Source organism: Podarcis filfolensis, assembly GCF_964270895.1.
Source record: "Podarcis filfolensis genome assembly, chromosome: 10".
NCBI lineage: Eukaryota > Metazoa > Chordata > Lepidosauria > Squamata > Lacertidae > Podarcis > Podarcis filfolensis.
This window is the reverse complement of record NC_139612.1, coordinates 68,514,265-68,536,156: the sequence shown is the minus strand read 5'-3', so window position 1 is coordinate 68,536,156 and position 21,892 is coordinate 68,514,265. Positions and strand designations below refer to the sequence as shown.

General features: G+C 44.6%; 1 protein-coding gene across 1 annotated transcript in view; it reads right to left on the bottom strand.

Moving 5' to 3' along the window:
• EXOC4 (exocyst complex component 4) overlaps positions 1–21,892 on the bottom strand; it is a 345,430-nt gene that overhangs the window by 55,136 nt on the left and 268,402 nt on the right. Inside the window, exons 11-12 of the mRNA XM_083572619.1 lie at positions 19,492–19,711; positions 1,580–1,716 (exon numbers count right to left, since the gene is read on the bottom strand). Coding sequence (XP_083428745.1) covers positions 1,580–1,716; positions 19,492–19,711 — 357 coding nt within the window. The remainder of the gene's footprint in view (positions 1–1,579; positions 1,717–19,491; positions 19,712–21,892) is intronic.

The following is a 21,892-nucleotide window of genomic DNA, read 5'->3' as shown; positions in this document are numbered from 1 at the left end:
CTTAGAGGTGCATTTAACCTCTCATGCACCTGCTGAATCCTTTGACCTGCAATTTGCCTTATGTACTAATCTGATGGGACGCGGGTGGCGCTGTGGGTTAAACCACAGAGCCTAGGGCTTGCCGATCAGAAGGTCAGCGGTTCAAATCCCCGTGACGGGGTGAGCTCCCATTGCTCAGTCCCTGCTCCTGCCCACCTAGCAGTTTGAAAGCACCTCAAAGTGCAAGTAGATAAATAGGTACCGCTCCGGCGGGAAGGTAAACGGCGTTTCTGTGTGCTGCTCTGGTTCACCAGAAGTGGCTTAGTCATGCTGGCCACATGACCCGGAAGCTGTCTGCAGACAAACACCGGCTCCCAAGGCCTATAGAGCGAGATGAGCACCGCAACCCCAGTCGGCCACAACTGGACCTAATGGTCAGGGGTCCCTTTACCTTTACCAATCTGATAAATGCACTAAAACCTTTGGCAGGACTGGAGGTGTGAGTTTGAGTTCTTCATACGACCAGGAAGGCTGGGACAGCTGAGAATAATCCCTGGCCAAGCTCTTGGGCGAGCCACTGCCAGTCAGAGTACACTAGGATAAATGGACCCGTGGTCCGATTCAGCACGAGGCAGCTTTAAATGACAGGAGGATGGGCTATGAATCAGAAGTGGGGGAGAACAATCCAAGGTTCAAGACTTGGCACCTCCAGTTAACGGGTTCTGGGTAACTGGGATGGGAAACGCTAAAGACATGCAGGGCTAGATAAATAACTAGCACCATGCAGTTTCTTATACACATTCTCTCCCTCTCTCACAATGAGTTAGGAGAACATCTTGTGCCCCCATTATGCTCTTCCAATCACATAAAGGGTATAATGACTTCTATTTGTACCTAGCATGAGTTGGTAGATCAAGTAGTGTATTTTTCAAGTTCTGTGATTTTTTATGTCCTCCTCTTCCTGTAATCAGGGATTGGACACTGAAATGAGGGCTGACCTAATTGTGTCACTGCAAACGCAATAAATAAAGAGTTCACTTGTAACTTCACTTGTAGGAAACAACTTAAAGCAGGGGGACAGGTAAGTTTTGTATTAGTGGGACTGGGGGTATTAACTATGTATGTGCAAATAGGCTAGTTATTGTCTCACCTTTATCCTTGTAGCTGTACCCCCGCTTTAAGTCGTTTACCTACTGTCTTCTCTTGTGCATTATTTACTACAAGATATGCCTTAATTATGCATTACATGGATGGAGCATTGCTCCTCCTACCGCCACCATTAAACCCATCCATCACCAACAGGTCCCAGGGCACGCTACAGCAATTTAAAATTCAGTATTAAAAGCAGTCAAAACAAATTACAATACAGCGGTAGTCTGTATTTTACAATTTTAGGACGTCCTAATGGTTTTACTGCACACTGCCATGAAATCTTTTTGGATGAGTTGGCAGTGTAGAAATACACTTATAGGTAAAATAAATCTAAACTTATTCCCTTATTTCCCTTTTTCCTCCTAAATAAGAAAACCTCCAAATGCTTCAGTATGTCCTTGAGGGGAAGGACCTGAAGGGTGCTACCTGGCCCTCAAGCAAGCCTTACCTGTAGGCCACAGTGCAGGTGTCCTTGTATTCCTGGAGTTTGACACACACCATGTTGAGGAACTGGTCAGAGTAGGCGCTTAGGTCGTGCATCAAATTCATGAGGTCCTGGACGGTCTTTTCCACAATCACTGTGCTCTGCCGAAAGAAAGAAAGAAAGAAAGAAAGAAAGAAAGAAAGAAAGAAAGAAAGAAAGAAGTTTTTTTAAAGGCTTGTCATGGTGGGACCCTGCCAAGGAAAACATTTTTCAAGCCTTTCTAAGTTTATTTGGCACAAGCAAGCAAACCAAGAACACCACAGTTAGTCTTAATTAAACACAACAATTCAACACAATGGTGTAAGATTCTTGTTTTCAACTTTGGGTACTTAGTACTTCTTCATGCAGAATATAGTTGAATTAACCAATTCACTCGCACAAGATGTACCGTAGATTCCGGCGTATAAGACGACTTTTTAACCGCGGAAAAGAGGTTTAAAAAGTCGGGGGTCGTCTTATACGCCGGGTATGGGCAGCGGCGGGCTCCACTCCGCGCCGGGAGAGAGTCGCCCGGCGTGGAGCCCGCCCACTGCAGCTTTCTCCCGGCGCAGAGCTGCCCAGCATATTAGGCAACTGGGCTTATAAGACGAACCCCCAAATTGCAGCTGCCAATTTGGGGGGTCATCTAATACATCCAGTTGCCTAATACGCCGGAATCTACGGTGGTGATGGCCGCCAATCCTCTCCTTCAGAGCAAATTTATGGAGGGTAAGGACATGTTTACTAATCATCATGGCTGTGTACAACTTCTACTGTTGGATGCAGTATGTTTCTGAATACCAGTTTCTGCGACTCACAAGTAGGGCAGGCACTCTTGGGCTAAGGTCCTGCTTGCAGGCTTCCCATAGGCATCTGGTTGGTCACTGCAAGAAAAGGTTTCTCTTTCTTTCCCAAACTAACCCATTCCCCAAAACGCACCACCCTTTCTTTGCTGGCAAAGTGCTCCAGCCCCCAATCATTTTGCTTTACTCTATATCTTTTCCAGGTAAGCATTTTTTTTTTAGTTGGTTTCTATGAGAACCTCCACATCCCTTTCTCAATTTGTGTTGGCCCTGAAGAGCCAGTGGCTCAAGCCAAGATCCCCACAAGTCATCTCAATGCAGCTGGTTTGCTATTACAGCATTTTGTACGCTGTCTGGGTATCTGCACACTTCTCTTTCGTGTAAGCCCTACTGATGGGTGCAGGAAAGAAAGCGAAACGTAAAACTAGCTTCCAGAGGGGCAACTGTGTTAGCTTCTTGCAGCAAAAACAAGAGTCTTGTGGCACCTTAAAAATTACTAACCAATTTAACACGCTGCAAAATAATATTTCGCTTCACAGAATAGCAGGATTATTTTCTGAGCCGTGCACTTAAAAGCAAGAGGCTGAAGCATCTCCCAAGCCCTGCTTTGGTTTACATATTGAATTAAAGACCTCCGTGTTGCTGATTCCATTGACTGCGACAGGTGAGGCATTCTCTCCCCGCCTCCCTTGCAAGAGAGTTGGACACTTTTTGCATTTGAAGTTGCAAAACCTCATCAGAGTCAAAGCTGGAGCCTCTCCGCTACCCTCCCCCAAGCCTGGCTTCCTTCTCAGCATCGATTTTAAGATTAAAGTACTGCAAGAAGGACCCAGATCCATAATCCTGTTCCTGCAGATTTACCGGTGAGTGACAGGAATTGATTCTGCTCTCCAAGCTGCTAAAAAGAATAAGGAAGCACCCCCCTCGCTCAGCGCTGCAACCCGGCCCTTTGCATGTGCGGCACGTTATTCCGAGGGAAGTTTGACAGTCGTCAAAGGCACTTTGCAGAGAGTGTCCTTGGCTGGGAATATAGGGTGGTGAAAAACACTTCAGCTCTGCACATCGACTGCTATTCCACAGCTGCCCTGTACAACTCATGACTTTCTGAGCTGAAGGTGTCCCCTCGGTCATTGCCTCAGTCCACCTGGGGCTTGAAGAAGCTCCTGCTTTCAGAGGCTGCCTGGGGCTGAAGGAGGTAGGGCTGGTCAAGCACCTGGTCAGCCAGAACACTATATATATATATATATATATATATATATATATATATATATATATATGATGGGACTGAGCCTTGGACTGAATCACAATCTGTGCATGGCAGCCCCCAGCCAGAAGGACTAACAGATCCCACTCCTGGGTTTCAACAGGTCCCTTTGGGGATTGACCCACAGACCTTCTACTGTCCTTCAAAACATTCCATCTTCTCTTTATCCAACTTCATGTTTGTATGTCATGTTCAATTGTCCCTGGAGGAATATCTAGTGCAGTGGTACCTCGGGTTACATATGCTTCAGGTTACATACGCTTCAGGTTACAGACTCCGCTAACCCAGAAATAGTACCTCAGGTTAAGAACTTTGCTTCAGGATGAGAACAGAAATTGTGCAGCGGCGGCGCAGTGGCAGCAGGAGGCCCCATTAGCTAAAGTGGTGCTTCAGGTTAAGAACAGTTTCAGGTTAAGAACGGACCTCCGGAAACAATTAAGTTCTTAATCTGAGGTACCACTGTATTGTAACAATTGCCCCAATGAAAGTCACCAGATGCTACAGTAAGGGTGAGAGATGATGCATCCGAAAACAAAAGTCTTGGGTTGCATGTGCTCTGGTCAAAAAAGAAATTAGGTTTATGAACTCGAACACCTGTCATTGGTTTCTCAGACTCACAGTGAAGGTAAAACTGACCAAATGTCAAGCTTCCTTGTTTTCAGAAGCCCTTCAGTTGGCAACTGTCATGGATTTGAGCACACCACTGGTCAGATCTCTACTGTAGATAAAACTAATGTTTTGACTACTGATCAGTGGAGGGACGCGGGTGGTGCTGTGGGTTAAACCACAGAGCCTAGGACTTGCTGATCAGAAGGTCAGCGGTTCGAATCCCCGTGACGGGGTGAGCTCCCGTTGCTCGGGACCAGCTCCTGCCAACCTAGCAGTTCAAAAGCACGTCAAAGTGCAAGTAGATAAATAGGTACTGCTCCGGCGGGAAGGTAAACGGCGTTTCTGTGCGCTGCTCTGGTTCGCCAGAAGCGGCTTAGTCTTGCTGGCCACATGACCCAGAAGCTGTACGCTGGCTCCCTTGGTCAGTAAAGCGAGATGAGCGCCACAACCCCCGAGTCGGTCACAACTGGACCTAATGGTCAGGGGTCCCTTTACCTTTACCTTACTGATCAGTGGCCGAGCATCTGCTTTGTAAGACCAGGGTTCAACCCTGGAAGTATTTCTTTAGAAGGATCTGGAAGGAGGTTATGGGAAAGACCCTCCTATGCCCGAACCCATCCTTGGAGAGCTGCTGCCAACCAAAGAAGGCATTGTAGCCTAGAAGGAGGTTGTTGCTGCCATCAATACTTTTTGTATCTTTTAGATCTTATTAAGATTTAATGTGGAAACTGTTAATTTGGTTGTGTACCTTCCGATATGTTTTATTTATTGTTTATGACTATTTTTATTATATGTATTTTTTTCATGTTGTAAGCTGCCTTGAGGGACGCGGGTGGCGCTGTGGGTTAAACCACAGAGCCTAGGACTTGCTGATCAGAAGGTCAGCGGTTCGAATCCCCGTGACGGGGTGAGCTCCTATTGCTCTGTCCCAGCTCCTGCTAACCTAGCAGTTCGAAAGCACGTCAAAGTGCAAGTAGATAAATAGGTACCACTCTGGCAGGAAGGTAAACAGCATTTCCATGCGCTGCTCTGGTTCGCCATAAGCGGCTTAATCATGCTGACCACATGCCCTGGAAGCTGTACGCCGGCTCCCTCGGCCAATAAAGCAACATGAGCGCCGCAACCTCAGAGTCGGCCACAACTGGACCTAATGGTCAGGGGTCCCTTTACCTTTACCTTTAAGCTGCCTTGAGCATGGTTTTCACTATGGAAAGGCGGCATGCAAATACAATGGTGTATGCATGCATGTATCTATGTATGCTGTGGTCAAATCCTGCTTGCTGGTTTCCCGCAGGCATCTGGTTGGCTACTGTGAGAACAGGATGATAGACTACACTGGCTATTAACCTGATCCAGCAGGATCTTACCTTACGTGCTCCTTAATGAGGAAGACCACACCTCACCAGGGAGGGGATTCCACCAATGGAGAACCCCCACCAAGAAGGCCCTGTCAATGAGTCAGTGCCAACCAGGCAGCACCCAGCTGTGGTACCACCAACAAGGGCCTCCTCTGCCAATTGTAGGGCCCGAGATGGTTGCTACCAAGGGTGGTGCTCTTTTAAGTATTTGAGTTCAAAATTGCTTGGGACTTCACAGGAGGAAGGTATGGGTTGTTGTGGTTTTAAAATTAGGAGGACCACACACAGGAAAAATAAAAATAAAGAACGTTGCAATATTGAAAATATTGTTTGTCTGGAGCGCATGTATCATGCTTTGAAATGATTTCCTGGATAACATCTGCCCAAACAAGAGAAACAGGGATTGACTGGCCCATGGAAGATAGGAAACTTCTGATATTTGATCCTGTATGCAGACTTCTGGTGTCCATCACACAACAAATCTGTGTAGGCCAGATGAAAGTATTTCAGCCTCACAGATATTGTACTTTACCATGATGGTGGATCTTAAAATTCAAGCAAACTATAGATGAAAATTTCGCAGAACCCAGCACCCTGTATACGTGTATGTGTAATTTTCCTGCTGGGACATTTGGCGGGGTGTGTTTGTGTCAGTGTCCTGTGTATATCTGGGGTTTTTAATTACTTTTCCTTGGCTAGCCTCCTGCAAGTGTTCAAGCGCATAAATTCACAGCATAAGGCTTTGGGAAGCATGATTCATTCCCTCGATGTGGCACTGATGGGGTCTATACAGCAGGGGGCTCCAGTGACCCGTGATGGGGCACTATTCATTAGGGAAGGGAGCTGCAAATATATAAATCAACATGTCAGAAGAAGGAGCCCTGGCCCGACCCAGCGGGAATGTGCGATACATACAGATTTGTTCCACTCCACGCCATTTCACCTGTCGTCAGCAGCGTGTACCGCGCAGTAATCAATTAGGCTGACAAGATTCTCTACAAATCGGCTTAGCTCCAGCTCCTCCTGTGCCTTTAGGGTGTAGCACAGAGAAATGAGGCTGCAGCTAAAGGGAGAGAGAGGGATGCTAACCTATAATAAGGAAGCAGCAGTTGTAAAACTTAGCACAGAGTGTTGCTCTGTCAACGCCTATTAACAGTAACAGCCAAATGGAGCCTCCATGGTCAGAGACAGTATACCTTTGAATGTTAGGGAGCAAAGACCAGGAGAGGGCTGTTTCTGTTTGTTACTATGCTATGTATTTTTGTGTTTTCATATTGAAAACTGCCCTGTGATCCTCGGGTAAAGGGTGGTATAGAAATAATAATAATAATAATAATAATAATAATAATAATAATAATAATAATAATTAATCTAGAGGGTTAATCTAGCAGAGCTCTTATGTTTTATAAGAGCTATTCAGGGGAACTGCTATTCTGGGGAGAGGGAAGGCTTAGGGAGACAGACCCAGGTTGCAAACTCACCATCACTTAAAGATTAGTTGAGCCACCCTGATATATATTTACAGGGAAGGTGGTTGAAAAGTGGCAGAAAGGTGGATTTTTTCCTGTCCTTTCAGTGCACACTTAGGAGGAAAAGCAAAAGGGGATTCAAATCCTTGTTAGTGTCATCACAAATATTCCTTGCATAACTTAATTCACACAAACTGACTATTCCCTCAAAGTAGGCGACACAAAATTCAACTGTGTAAACTCTAAGGAAACTAAGATTTTGGTTACACTACCAGGACTGGGGAGACCTAAATTCAAATCCAACATCAACTATGGCGTTTACCATTGGCCTTAAATTTCTCTATTACTTTGTTCCTTCCTACCTCCTTTCTCCACCTCCTCTTTGCTCATCTGCCACTGATCTCCATTTTAAGCACAACATTTCCACAGCTGCCCTGTCTGTGGGCATTTTCCTGAGCTGCTACTGGCCACTGGAACACCCTGACACACAGGAGCACAGAAAATGGCCTTATACTGAGTCAGGCCGTTGATCCATCTAGATCGGTATTGTCTATATTGTCTGGCAGCAGCTCTTCAGCATCTGAGACCGTGGTCTCCCAGTCCTGCCTAGAGATACCACAGATTGAACCTAGAATCAGGCATGGCCAAACTCGGCCCTCCAGATGTTTTGGGACTACAATTCCCATCATCCCTGACCACTGGTCCTGTAGCTAGGGATGATGGGAGTTGTAGTCCTAAAACACCTGGAGGGCCAAGTTTGGCCATGCCTGACCTAGAGCCTTTTGCATACAAAGCACAGGTTCTAGCACGGGGCAACAGCCCTTCTTTGACACCTGCTTTACTCTTTTCCACATTTCCCAGGAGAGAGACAGGACTCATCTTCTTACTCGAGCCTTCCTGTAAGATTTGCTTCCTGCATGCCTTCCATTTTCTACCTTTTCGTCCTTATGTGTCATATCTCTCTTTAGATTGTAAGTGTCTGACTGGGCCTGCCAGTCCATAATCTTTCTTATGCACCCATTCTGCATATCTATTATATATCTATTATATTTATCTATCCATAACTATCTCTCGTTATCTCTTGGCTACAGATATTGGGCCCAGAAAAGGACTTCGAGAGCTTGCAATCCTTGAAGCAGAGAAAAACATCAGACGCTTCTGCAACTTCAATTAAAACAAGAGCTTGAAGTCTGAAGGACAGCTCTGAGGAAAACTGCGGCCATTTTGAAAGGCTGCCCCAAAGCCAAAGACCCTTCTCTATGGAGGCCCCTTGAACTAGAGAAGGGAGAAAACTGGCTTTGGTCAGCACATCAGGTCCCTATTGCCCCATCCCTTCTGGGCTAAATTTGGCAGGTGGGCTTCACATGATACGGTGCTTTGAAGTCCCCCAAATCAATGGATTAATTCAAAGTGCACACAAAGTTCTTTGCAAGCCCCTTTGAAGGATTTGCAAAGAGCCCTGCCCTCAGCTTTGAAATCCTGCTGCATAGTAAGACTTCAGGAGAAGTATGCTTGGGGCTTCTGAAGTGCCGCCAATCAACGTAAGAATTTATTTTAAAAATCCAGGAAAAGAATATGAACAGAAACAGGAAGGGGAGAACAACTGAACCTCTTAAGAGCGTTGTAACAACAAATTCAACTGAGTAAAGTAGAAAAATATACTAAGAATATCAAACAAAAATGGCTTCAATATGGGAATAAGCCTTCAAAACTTAATGGTTTATCAATGGCATTGATAAACGCCATTATCAACATACTTAAAAGAGTACAAGTGCCATGCCTAACACCATCAATTAAGTATAAGAACTAAACAGTTGAAACCTCACAAGATATAAGTGAACATGGCAAGTTTACCAAGTACCAGGAAACACCCATCAAGAAAACAGATAATAGAATATTTTCTACAATCACTGTGCCCAAAGTCACTAATGGAGATATAGCAATGTTGGGAGTCCTAATAATGGAAAAGGAAATTAATGAGATAATAGCTGACTTCATAACAAAGCATCAGGACCAGATGGGCTGAGTTTTTAAAAATCTTTTGTGGGGGAAAAAGCACTTACATTACGGGAAAATGATAAATAAGCCTTTGCAAATGGGAAATTTGCCAACATCATAGTCAGAAGTGATTGCAAAAGTACTTTCAAAAGCAGGAAAAGATTTGACGATTCCACAATCAGATGGACCGATTTCCCTCCTTAATCAAGATGTAAAAATATGGAGCCCTCTATTGGCAAACAGGTTAAACAATATTATTCCAATATGCATACACCAGGACCAAACAATGTTTATATGAAACAGAAAATTACAATCTAGTGCCAAGAAGGCAGTGGATTGAACAGAACTATGTAATAAACAAACAACTACCAGCCTTTATTTTCCTGGATGTGGAAAAAGCCTTTGATAAGAATGAACTGGAAATTTGTATCAAGGATGCTGCAATAAAGAAAAGAAACAGGAACTTTTAAAACACGGGTGGACTTGCTTTACTCTAAACCAATGCCCAGTGTACCACCCATCTACATGTATAATAACAGAAAGAGGAACAGGGCAAGATTGTAATTTCATAGAATTTGTCATCATTATCATTTACACTTTATTTGAATACATACAGAATTGGCAGCACATGCAAAATTCACTCTGATCACAGAATCCAGGCGGGAAGGCCTGCTTGCTGGTGCAGAATGGGATGGCTTCTGGTACAGAGCACACTTAATTTCTCTTCCAATCTTCCTCACACTTGTCATTTACTCAAAGGTCATTTCATTATAGGCAGAGACAAGCAGCCTTCCCCAGCCCTCTCTTGGAGCCTAAGGCCATACTACTTTGTGATACTCACAGAGATTGACAGGATTTCAACGCTGGTGTGAACACTGCTAGGAAAGATAGCACCAGAGGCAAAATTGCCTTCACAACATCTGCATCAGTCTATCTGGCTAACATGCCCAGCCTGAGTTCAGCCACCTGGGTTCAAGGAATCCAATGCTTTGGTTTCCCTTACCCCCAGTATCTGGCACTCAAACATACTTGGGTGCCAGTTGTAGTGCTGGGATTATTTTCCTGATGTGAAATTTAGTGAGCCTCTATAATTTGTGTGTGGCAGTGCAAAAGCTCATTTGCAGGAAAAACACTAAGGGATGTGGGTGGCGCTGTGGGTTAAAATCACACAGCCTAGGACTTGCAGATCAGAAGGTCAGCAGTTCGAATCCCCGCGACGGGGTGAGCTCCCATTGCTTGGTCCCTGCTCCTGCCAACCTAGCAGTTCGAAAGCACGTCAAAGTGCAAGTAGATAAATAGGTATCGCTCCAGCAGGAAGGTAAACGGTGTTTCCGTGCGCTGCTCTGGTTCGCCAGAAGCGGTTTAGTCATCCTGGCCACATGACCCGGAAGCTGCACACCGGCTCCCTCAGCCAATAAACCGAGATGAGCGCTGCAACCCCAGAGTCGTCCGTGACTGGACCTAATGGTCAGGGGTCCCTTTACCTTTACCTATAATTTGTGTGTGGTAGTGCAAAAGCTCATTTGCAGGAAAAACACTACAAAAAATGTTTGCAGTGGCCATAAGAGTGGTCTGCAGGCCACTGAGATCAAGGTACGAGCAACACATACCAGAATCCTGGGAATTAGGTGATCCTGGAGGGTCACTGCCAGCTATAACGCTGCAAGATTGGATGCACATAGGCAGTCTATTTTTTATTTGCTTATTTAACAAAATTTATATACCTCTTGACTGTAATAAAACCTCTAAGGCATTTAAAAGAAATACAAGGATATCAATAAAAAAGGTAAAAAATGATCAACACACTTTATAAATAGTTAAAATTAACAGTAAACTAGATTAAACCATGTCAGCATCTATATGGTTGGATAGGTTTGCCTCAACAAGCAGGAGCAGAAAACAGTAGAGAGGTGTCTTCCTCATATCTCTCTCTCTCTCTCTCTCTCTCTCTCTCTCTCTATATATATATATATATATATATATAATATCAGTATTTCCCCCCCTAGCAAACTGTTACTGCTCTCTGAACTTCCAGGTTGTAGACTGGCTGCAAATATTGTACTATTTTTTATTTTTTTTAAAGAGATTACCAAGGGAGAAACATGATACAGGTTTATGTGGAAAGAATAAATATTAAATGTAGGACTATAATGGACAGGCAGTAGGCTGAAGAGCAGAAAAATTGCTTCACACAGTACGACTCAGTTTGTGGAACTCACTTAGATTCATACAATTGTAGAGTTGGAAGGGATTATGAGGGTCATCTAGTCCAACCCCCAGCAAGGCAGGAATCTTTCACCCAACATGGGGCCGGAACCCATGATCCCACTGACTGAGCCTACCCCATGGCTTCTTACTTTCTTTTTTAAAAGTATTAGACCAGCTTCACCAAGCTTCTGCCATCCAGATGTTTTGATCTACAACTCCCATTGGCCCCAGCCAGCACAGTTGACTTAAATTTTGGATGTGTTCCTTGGCAAATGGGGTGGTGCGGAACTGCGGAGGCCAAACTCACTATGGAAGTTGAGGTAGGATTTTCGCTCAGAACTAACCTCTCCAAAGCCGGTAGCCACAAAAGTTCAAAATGATCAAAGGCCCCATAATTTGGGCACTGAATGCCAGGGATGAAGCAACGGATGATTACCACCATGCTTCCAAGTTTCCCAGGGCATCTGACTTGCCATTTGTTTATTTAAAATATTTACCTCTTACAGTTCCGACTCTGAGGCACATAACGAGAGTCCAGAAACAAAAGCCCATGAAATCTTTCAGGAACAGAATGTGTATCTATGTAGATGGACCTTGGTAGACCCAGTGGGGCAACTCTTATGCTCCTTAGAGTATGTCGAAATGTCCTGAGTTTTGGCACTGGTCTGAGCCAATGGTGCCTATGGAACCGTATAGCTATTCTAAGAAGGCCCATAGACGGACTGGCCTTTTCCCTTCCTGATTTATGTCTGCTACCAATGCAGATGGCTTCCTGCCGATCTTGCTCTACAGAACTCCCAGGCAGTTGTGGATTTCACAGAGTAAGCATTTCAATTCTGTCTTGCTCTCATACATTATTTCCCCCATGCTAACGACAGTCAAGTTACTGTCCTGTGAAAAAATCCATTTAGCTCTAGCGAGGCTGGCTGCAAAGCGGGAAATGAAGGGCACCGGGGAAGCCTAAGCTGGCACCAGGCGAGCGCGGGCACAGCCATCCGCAAAGCACTCATCCATTACCCAATCAGTGGCATTTCCAAACCCAGCGGGGTTCAGCTGGGGTCCTGCTGGGAAACAGAAATTAACTTGGAATGGAGGTAATTCATCTTCAGAAGCTAGTCATCTTTCTAAAGTGCTCCTTGGCAATAAAGGGGAGAGATCCAACTTTGGCACCACAAAAGAAATGCTTACTGTGAAGCCTGGTGGTGCTCAAAAACAGAGTGGCAATCCATCTTCATTTTGCCCATCTTCATTTTGTCCACTTAAAACGTAACATGACTGGTCAGACTGGTGGGAGTGGCCGCCGAGACCGTATAACACCGGTCCTAAAAGATCTTCATTGGCTCCCAGTATGTTTCTGAGTACAATTCAAAGTGTTGGTGCTGACCTTTAAAGCCCTAAACGGCCTCAGTCCTGTATACCTGAAGGAGTGTCTCCACTCCCATTGTCCAGCCCAGACACTGAGGTCCAGCACCGAGGGCCTTCTGGTGGTTCTCTCACTGGGAGAAGTGAGGTTACAGGGAACCAGGCAGAGGGCCTTCTCGGTATTGGCGTCTGCCCTGTGTAACGCCCTCCCAGCAGATGTCAAGGCTATTGCAACTATTTTACTTTTAAAAGAAAACTGAAGAAGGCCCTGTTTAGGGAAGCTTTTAATGTTTGATGGTGTATTGTTTTTAATATTTGGTTGGAAGCCGCCAGGATGGGCGGGGTATAAATAAATTATTATTATTATTATTATTATTATTATTATTATTATTATTATTAACATGCACCGTGGGTGGCACTGTGGGTTAAACCACAGAGCCTAGGGCTTGCCGATCAGAAGGTCGGCGGTTCGAATCCCCGTGACGGGGTGAGCTCCCGTTGCTCGGTCCCTGCTCCTGCCAACCTAGCAGTTCAAAAGCACATCAAAGTGCAAGTAGATAAACAGGTACCGCTCCGGTGGGAAGGTAAACGGTGTTTCCGTGCGCTGCTCTGGTTCACCAGAAGCGGCTTGGTCATGCTGGCCAATAAAGCGAGATGAGCGCCGCGAGCCCAGAGTCGTCCATGACTGGACCTAACGGTCAGGGGTCCCTTTACCTTTTAGTGACATCTATGGCAGCATTGTTAGGCCATGTTAAAGGTAGATTATCTTCCTTAGCTCCACCTAAAATCCGACTTGCATCACCACTGCACTGTAAGCCAATTTAAGTGCAGGTTAAGTAGCTACAAAGGAGTCTCCATGTAGCTGGAAGCCTTCAGGTGGAGCCATTGGTGGAGAAGCCCCTTGCAACCTCTTGTAATGCCACTGGCGTCTTCATTCACACAAGGAACAAAAAGTCACAGAGAAAGTGTAGCATATTTCTTAGTCCTCTTCTACTGTTGGAAGCTGCCAGGTGTTTCTGAAGAGTGAGTGAGCCAATGGGCAGACATGTGCCCAGGGGGAAGCGTGTGGGGCATGGAGACCAGACTGGAAGTCAAAACCCAGGCAGCTTTAGCAGCTGTCAGAATCAACAGCAAATATAGTCACAGAACATCTTCTGACCACATGAAGGTCTCAAAGATTCCAAATTACATATTTGAAGGAACGTCCTACGTCTGTTCAAGGCCTTTAACGTCTGCCTCTCAGTCCATCTGGCTGACCTTTTCTGGAATTTTTTCATGATCAGTTATTAAGGTCAAATTATTATTTATACTGGACAGATATTCTGTCAACACTGAAATGTCACCAGACTACATATTTACTGTCAAGGGATCTGGAGACTTCATGGCGTTTTCTACATTACAGGGCATATTGTATAGCCTTCAGCGCAAAAATGCAGGATTTGAGAATCTTAGTTTCAATTTTTTTGCAACAACAGTAAAAGTGAGTGGTACGTCCCCATGAATAAACGGGGGGAAATAAAACCAAAGTGGCATTTTTTTGCTAGAGGTTGAGGGCTTTGTCTATACTACAGGTTTGCCATAAGTTGGGGGCAAAGTTTTAAGTTGATCTGCACTGCCTATATTACTAATCAAGGCAGGTGCAACACCTGCCATTATACGGTAAGCAGGGACATGATAGAGGTCCCTTAAATTATACTAGACCTAAGGGACATTCAATGAAGCTAAATATTGGGAGATTCAGGACAGACAAACAGAAAATACCTCACATATTCCATAGTTAAACTATGGAATTTGCTTCCACAAATTGTAGTGGATGGTTAGAAATGGCAAAAGCTGCCCCCCCTCTATTTTTCCACATATCCCTTGAAAAGTAAGTGTGCATCTTAGTCTTAGACCTCCCAATAAAACTGGTCACCCAACAGATTGATCCGTTATGCCTATAGACGGCCATGGTGGCAGTGGCGGGGTCTCAGGTGAGTAACAGCATGCTTGGAAAAGCAATGAGCTCCTGACTTACTGGGTGGTTGGTGGGTGGGTGGGTGGGTAAGGTGACACCGGGGCCCTGGCGGAGCTGCTCTGAACCCTACAGTCCTGCTTGATTATTCTACTGACTACATCCATTAAAGCCTCTTTACAAATCAAGAGCTCATATATATATCTGAAGTATATCTGAAGGAGCGTCTCCACCCCCATTGTTCTACCCGGATACTGAGGTCCAGCGCCGAGGGCCTTCTGGCGGTTCCCTCACTGTGAGAAGTGAAGTTACAGGGAACCAGGCAGAGGGCCTTCTTGGTAGTGGCGCCTGCCCTGTGGAACACCCTCCCACCAGATGTCAAAGAGAACAACAACTACCAGACTTTTAGAAGACATCTGAAGGCAGCCCTGTTTAGGGAAGCTTTTAATGTTTGATGCATTACTGTATATTAATATTTTGTTGGAAGCCGCCCAGAGTGGCTGGGGTATAAATAATATATTATTATTATTATTATTATTATTATTATTATTATTATTATTATATCCCACTCATCAAAGCATCTCAAAGATTCCACAAAATTTTGAATCTTCAAGAGTGCAGCTATGTGGTCATGTATGTGTGCAATCTTTTAAACTCAAAAGGTGTTATTTATTTTCTGCCACAGAAAATAAGAGGCAGGTTTTTTTTAATTGGCAGACTTCACATTCCTTAGATGCTATTTAGCACCAACATGTTAGAAATGAACACTGGGACCATAGTGCTTGTGCAATTTCAGCTTTGCGATGGGGGGGGGGGCTGCTTCAAAAGATAACTTATCTGGCTATGTTTGAAAAGTGATGAATCTTTCTTTTGTCTCTGCAAGAATTTGCTGTCGGATTGCGCATTACTTGAAAAACAAAGCCGACAATACAACTAGGTATAATTATGTGCCTTATGAGCTAGGAGGAACCTGGAAACCTGAAGCTACGTAGTAGCAGATGTTTTGCAACTTGTAGACTCGCAGAAGTCCTTCTACCGGCCTTCTACTTTACACTGAAAAGTACTTGGAAAATCGGAAAAAATGTAAAGTGTGAACAATGTAAACTTGTGCTTGCAAACATTTTGCATGCAGAACCCCTCATTAGGGAGCCATAGCAGGGTGCCTGAAAACTGTGGCTTTAATGGGATACCCAGGGTTCCCACTGTTCAGTGTATGGAAAGGCCCTTATGCATGTTTGAAACTTGACCACAGCATCAAGTGATGGTTTCTTTGTGCAAACGAGCTATTAGATGAATCACTGCCGCGAGAACTATGATATCACCTGATGCCAACTCAAACACAAGTTTTCAGCTGAGAGTAAGACATTTCACATATTCAGCTGATAGTCATCAAGTGATGAGTAATTGACTGAATGTGAGACGCAACCAATGTTTACTCTGGGTTTGGTGCCGCTGTCCAACCTCTTCCTTGATTTCATGCACAATTTCTTATTTATCTCAGGCAATTTTCCAAACGAGTGTATCTCTCTGCATTTATATATGCTGGTTTATGTTATGAGCATTTTATGTGACTGGCAAGAGTTCTGGTACCAAAGGAAGGAAGAAGAGTTTGGATTTGATATCCTGCTTTATCACTACCCGAAGGAGTCTCAAAGCGGCTAACATTTCCCTTCCTCCCGCACAACAAACACTCTGTGAGGTGAGTGGGGCTGAGAGACTTCAGAGAAGTGTGACTAGCCCAAGGTCACCCAGCAGCTGCATGTGGAGCAGCGGGGAAGCGAACCCAGTTCACCAGATTACAAGACTACCACTCTTAACCACTACACCACACTAGGAAACAGAACAAATGAAGAAAGATTGAGGGTGGTGGCGTCGAAGAGGACTCCTGATTTGTGGGTCCCCTCCTCTAACTGGTTCCCAGTCTACCATGGAAGACATCTGTTCTGTATTTCCCATCACCCTCTAAGAGCTTCAGATGAGATCGAAATTCACACCTACCAACAACAAAGCACAGCACTGATTAATTATTGCCTTCACTAACCAGCAGGATACTCCTACAACTGGATGCACCACTGGTCATTAGAACCGATGGGAGGACGTTGTGGCTATGGGGTTCAGATCAAAAAATTGAGGGCAGAAATATCAATACCTGCTGGTGAAAGGTTAAACCTCAGAGTTTTGAAATCTAGAGCTGATGGATACAGATTACTAATATTTCCCTTTGGCACCAAATACCAAACACTGGTCGAGGCAGGATAATGGCTTAGGTGGGCATCTGTTCCAATGTGGTTAAGGCAGCTCATTCATTCTCAGAATTTCAGCCTTGGTCTGAACCAAGAAACACCTTTAATCAAATCTAAGCAGTTCCCAGCAAAACGGCTCCTGGATGTGGACAAGGGGATGAGAGCAGCTACACAGATATGGTCGAAGGGGTAAAAATGAAGATTTATGAGCACAATATTTGCCTTGTGAAGGCAAGCTTGTCCATGCCGTTGGGCTAATTAAAATAATCCATCACACAGTGTGTGTCTGAGGCCAGGTCAGCTGAAAAGCTGGGTATAAACCAAATGTCAAGATGTGCCGATGGAAAAGCATATTTGTATGTGAATATCTGTGTGTTAGCTTGCACATGCACATCTGTGTGTGTCAGTACCAGATTGTGAGAATGTTTTTTTGGTTTTACTGCTCTATCTACAGTAAGTGTTTGATAAATAACACTCCAAAACAGTTGCAATGATGCAACAACAACAGCTGCAATGCTGTGTGCAGAAGGCCTTCTTTCTACTTAAAGGATCATAGAAACATAGAATTGTAGAGTTGGAAGAGACCCTGAAAGCCCAACCCCCGGCAATCCAGGAATCTCTGGAACCTGACCTAGACCCAGTTCTCCATCTGCTTGCCCCTGCAGCCTCTAGCTCTGGGACCAGGTCACTGGACAGGGGAAATGCCATATTTTGTTCTATCCAAGTTGCACTGGGTAATATGTCCAGAACACTGGAAAACACTTCTGTGAAACTGCACAGGCATCCCCAAGGTTTGCCTGCCCTGGGTTCAAAATTAAGGCTGTAAGCAGGAGAACAAACACTGTAGAAAGTAACAGTGACCAAGTCCGGCCTCTTCTTGAAAGTAGCTTCCAGTTATCCTGGCCCCAAATCTTTTAGGGATTTATAGAACAGAACAAGCATCTTCAGTTGTGCTCAGACTGAAAGGCAGGGTAATTGAAATTGTCCATTTGGTCCCTAAAGTGCACACCAGTCACAGTCTGGCTGCCACATTTTGCACTAGCCGAGGTTTCTGGACACTCTTCAAGGGCAGCCCTACACAGAGCACACTGCAATAACCTAAAGGAAGATATGATTCAGGCATGAATCACTGGGGCCAGATCCTCCCCCTTCTCCTCCACAAAGGGTTATAGCTGGAGTACCAGCCAATGCAGCCACTTGGCCCTCCAGGAATAATGCTGGAGCCAAAATACCCTTCGGGTTGTGAGTGAACCTAGTGCTTCTTTTTCATCCAGAACAGGCTTGCCTACTGCCCTTCTGTCTTGTCTGGATTGAGTCTCAATATTTCAGCCCACATACAATCCATCAGTATGCCCAAGCAGTCTAGATTCAGTCCAAGTCACAACTAAAAAGAAACATGCCTTTCCTTTCTTGCAGTGCTTCATGAAGAAGGTATTTTTCCCTCCTTGGGTTAGCTCTTATTCTGTAGGGAGCCAGCAGAAAGGTTTAGAAAGATTTTGCAGGACTCATTAACACACCTGTACTATGTTCTGCATGCTCCCTATTGAATGTACTTGTAAATTATCTATCTTGGTTTAACAACAAGTTGCCAAAGAAAGCACACAACTTTTTTTTTTTTTAAAACCCTACCTAAGTTGACCAAATAATTGTAGATGGAATACGAAGAACGAAACTGTATTTGTAAATTAGCAACAACCAGTGAACATGGTTTGTTTTAAACGTGCTATTTTTACACTGATAGTGCAATTATTTGCTGTGGGTATTCAAACTGGGATCAATGGGGGGAAATGAAGGCATAAACACCCCAAATAAATTTGCATTTCTCCGTTTGCCCTTAATTGTGGGTTAACCTCAAACTATGCCTGTGATTGCATCCAGGTTACCCCTAGTCTTAAACAACCTCTTGGTGTCTCAGTTTAGCCACTAATAATTTACGCTTACACACACATATATATAGGGGTGCAAATATATAAAAAAGCACTTCAGATGAGACTGAAAATCACTACATTGCGCAAAGTATTATCTATTGATCAGAATTTTCACTCGTGTCTCAAAGGTCACGTTCACCCTTGAGAAGCATGGAATGCACAATTGATCGGCTACGACTGCAGCCTAATAGTTTCTGATTATGGCTGCAAATGGACCTGAAAGAAAACTCATTTGTTTATGGCACTAAACAACAAAACTCGCTTGGCAGCTCTCCGTGGCCATTTGAACATCTCTCGTCACCAACATCCATCTGATTAATGTACAGTAATTTGACAAGATGAGAACAGTATGCCATCGCGGCTGGTAATGACATTTTCTTGGGAGAGCCACAAGTGATCTCCCCCAGAAGCGAGAGAGAAGGCCAATCCCAGGAATGGCCTCATTATCATAAGCAACTCATTATGGCAGAAGCAGCTGTGCAGGCAGCCTTCAGAATGAGTTTTACTGGGCTATCCGCTATCATGATGCCTCTGTCAAAAATGCTTACATTCTACCATGTATGATGAATCTGGAAGGAAGGCTTCTCAAGGGCATATCGGAATCGCAACTTATTCTAAACAAGCATGGGAACATTGAGCATTGAAGCTTCACCAGTGCCTTCGCGGGGAGGCCCCTTTCTGAAATGATGCAGCTTTCTTACCTGCAACAGAGGCCTCTGCACGCCCAGCATCTTCATGGTATCTGCGCTGGCCAGTATCTTCAGTGGCTCAGTTATCTTGGTGACTCCTTCGATTTCCTTGTTGATTTCTCCCAGGACTTGGCTAAGAAAGATGTTCTTGATGTACATGGTGAGGAATTCCCGGAGTGGGCACTGCTTAGTTGGGCTGAGTCCCAAAGCGTGCTCAATCTCTTGAATAAATCTGAAACACATTAAAGCAGGGGAAACTCGCTGTTACTATGTTTGCCAAGTCAAATGGAACTAGATTTCAGATAAGGGTTTCCAGACGTTTTATGGAACAAGAGGTGAATCCTTGCCTTATCTTTCAGAAACACGCTCCTACTAGAATTGATAGAAGTCCGTTTATCTTAAAAAGCTTATCATTTGTACAGCTCCCATTAAAACAGGGCTGGGGAACCACCAGCCCAGGGGCCAGATGCATTTGCCAGGTTGTGGCTGCTGTCGCATGATGACAGTTTTTAGGAGCCATGGGTGAGAGCTGAGTGCAGGGTGGGGACCAAAGGTGGACAAACTACTCCAGAAGGAGCATGACATGACCCCCACCACTAACACCCCATACAATTTTACATTGTGTAGTCTGAGCCTAAAATGGTATCAGGGATGTGGGTGGTGCTGCAGTCTAAACCACTGAGCCTCTTAGGCCTTGCCAATTAGAAGGTTGGTGGTTCGAATCCCCGCAACGGGGTAAGCTCCCGTTGCTCTGTCCCAACTCCTGCCAACCTAGCAGTTTGAAAGCATGCCAGTGCAAGTAGATAAATAGGTACTGCTGCGGCGGGAAGGTAAATGGCGTTTCTGTGCACTCTGGCTTCTGTCACGGTGTTCCATTGCGCCAGAAGCGGTTTAGTCATGCTGGCCACATGATCTGGAAAGCTGTCTGTGGACAAATATCAGCTCCCTCGGCCTGAAAGCGAGATGAATGCTGCAACCCCATAGTTGCCTTTGACTGGTCTTAACTGTCCAGGGGTCCTTTAGCTTTACCTAAAATGGCATCATCGGACAGAGAGGGTTTATGGGATTACTCCTTGGATACACTGGCTTGGGGCAAGCGGTGGTGTAATAGTTGCATTATTGGGGCACCCAGAGGACAGCCAGTGCATCAGAACAGCCCATCACTGCCTGGAAGGAAGAAGATGACAAAGCTAAAGTCCCTTTCAATTACTTAGCAGCCGCAATTTGTGGCTGACATCCTGCATATGGCTGAGTGGGTCCAACATGACATCCAGGTCTATGCGGGAAATTTTTCTTAAACCATTTCATCAAGAAAAGAACCATCCAGATGTAAATTTCCAAGGGAATCAAACTCTGCTCTCAGCGGTCCCAAATGAAACTATCTCGCACCGGCAGAGGAAAACGGAGGAAAAACCCATAAAGGTAAAAAGCCCTGTGGGGTGTATTTTCTCAGTGTGAGAGAGCAAGTCATATGGCAAGTCAAGGATGGAAAATTCCCTTAACGCATGGTAATTACACTTATTTAACATAACAACTGCAGTGCTTATTCTTGTAAAATGCTAAGGAGATTTCTGCAAATCAAAATGCAAAGCAAGGAACATTTCTGGGTTGCTAGACCATGGCCCCAGTTGATGAGGGGAGCTGGGGGGGGGCAGGGTCCAAAAACTTAATGAAGCTGAATGCGGGAAGGGGGGAATCTCTTGCCTGTTCTCATACTGCTATGAAATGCCTAAAGAGAAGAACAGGGTCTGGGAGGAAGCCCTAAAAATGCAGGAGGAAAAGCTGAAATCTCCATCTCATATCCAATTCAGAGGCAAGCGCTTGCCGAGTGATATACAAATTTAACTTGTTTTATCTTTCTAGGAAAGCATTCAAGGTGATTTGTGACTACAATTAAGCAGTCCCTCTAGACAGAAAAGCACTTTAGGTAAAATCAGGTGTCTCTCTTCTCCTGCTCCCCCCCCCATGGCAAGTCATTGTATTTTTATTGTTATTCATGTAACAACTTGTTTCCGAAAACTTAATTTTAACTCCCAACTTTATTGCCTCAGCTAGCCTGTAATATGGATTTATTAAGAAAACGGATGACTTTTGCATCTTTTGCAAATTATGTCAGTCTTTTGCTTTTTCTGTTGCAACACTTCTTAGACAAGAGATGTTTAAAAACGCAGTTTTGCTAAATTATTGTAAAAGAATATTGCAATAATAAAGAAAATATGATAGCCATCTTCAAATATCTCAAGGACTGTCACATGGAAGAGGAAACAATCTTGTTTTCTCCTGATCTGGAGGGTAGGACTCAAACCAATGGATTCAAGTGACAAGGAAGGAGATTCTGACTCAACATCAGGAAGAACTTTCTGACAGTAAGAGCTGTTCCACAGTGGAATGGTCTCCCATGAGAGGTGGTGGA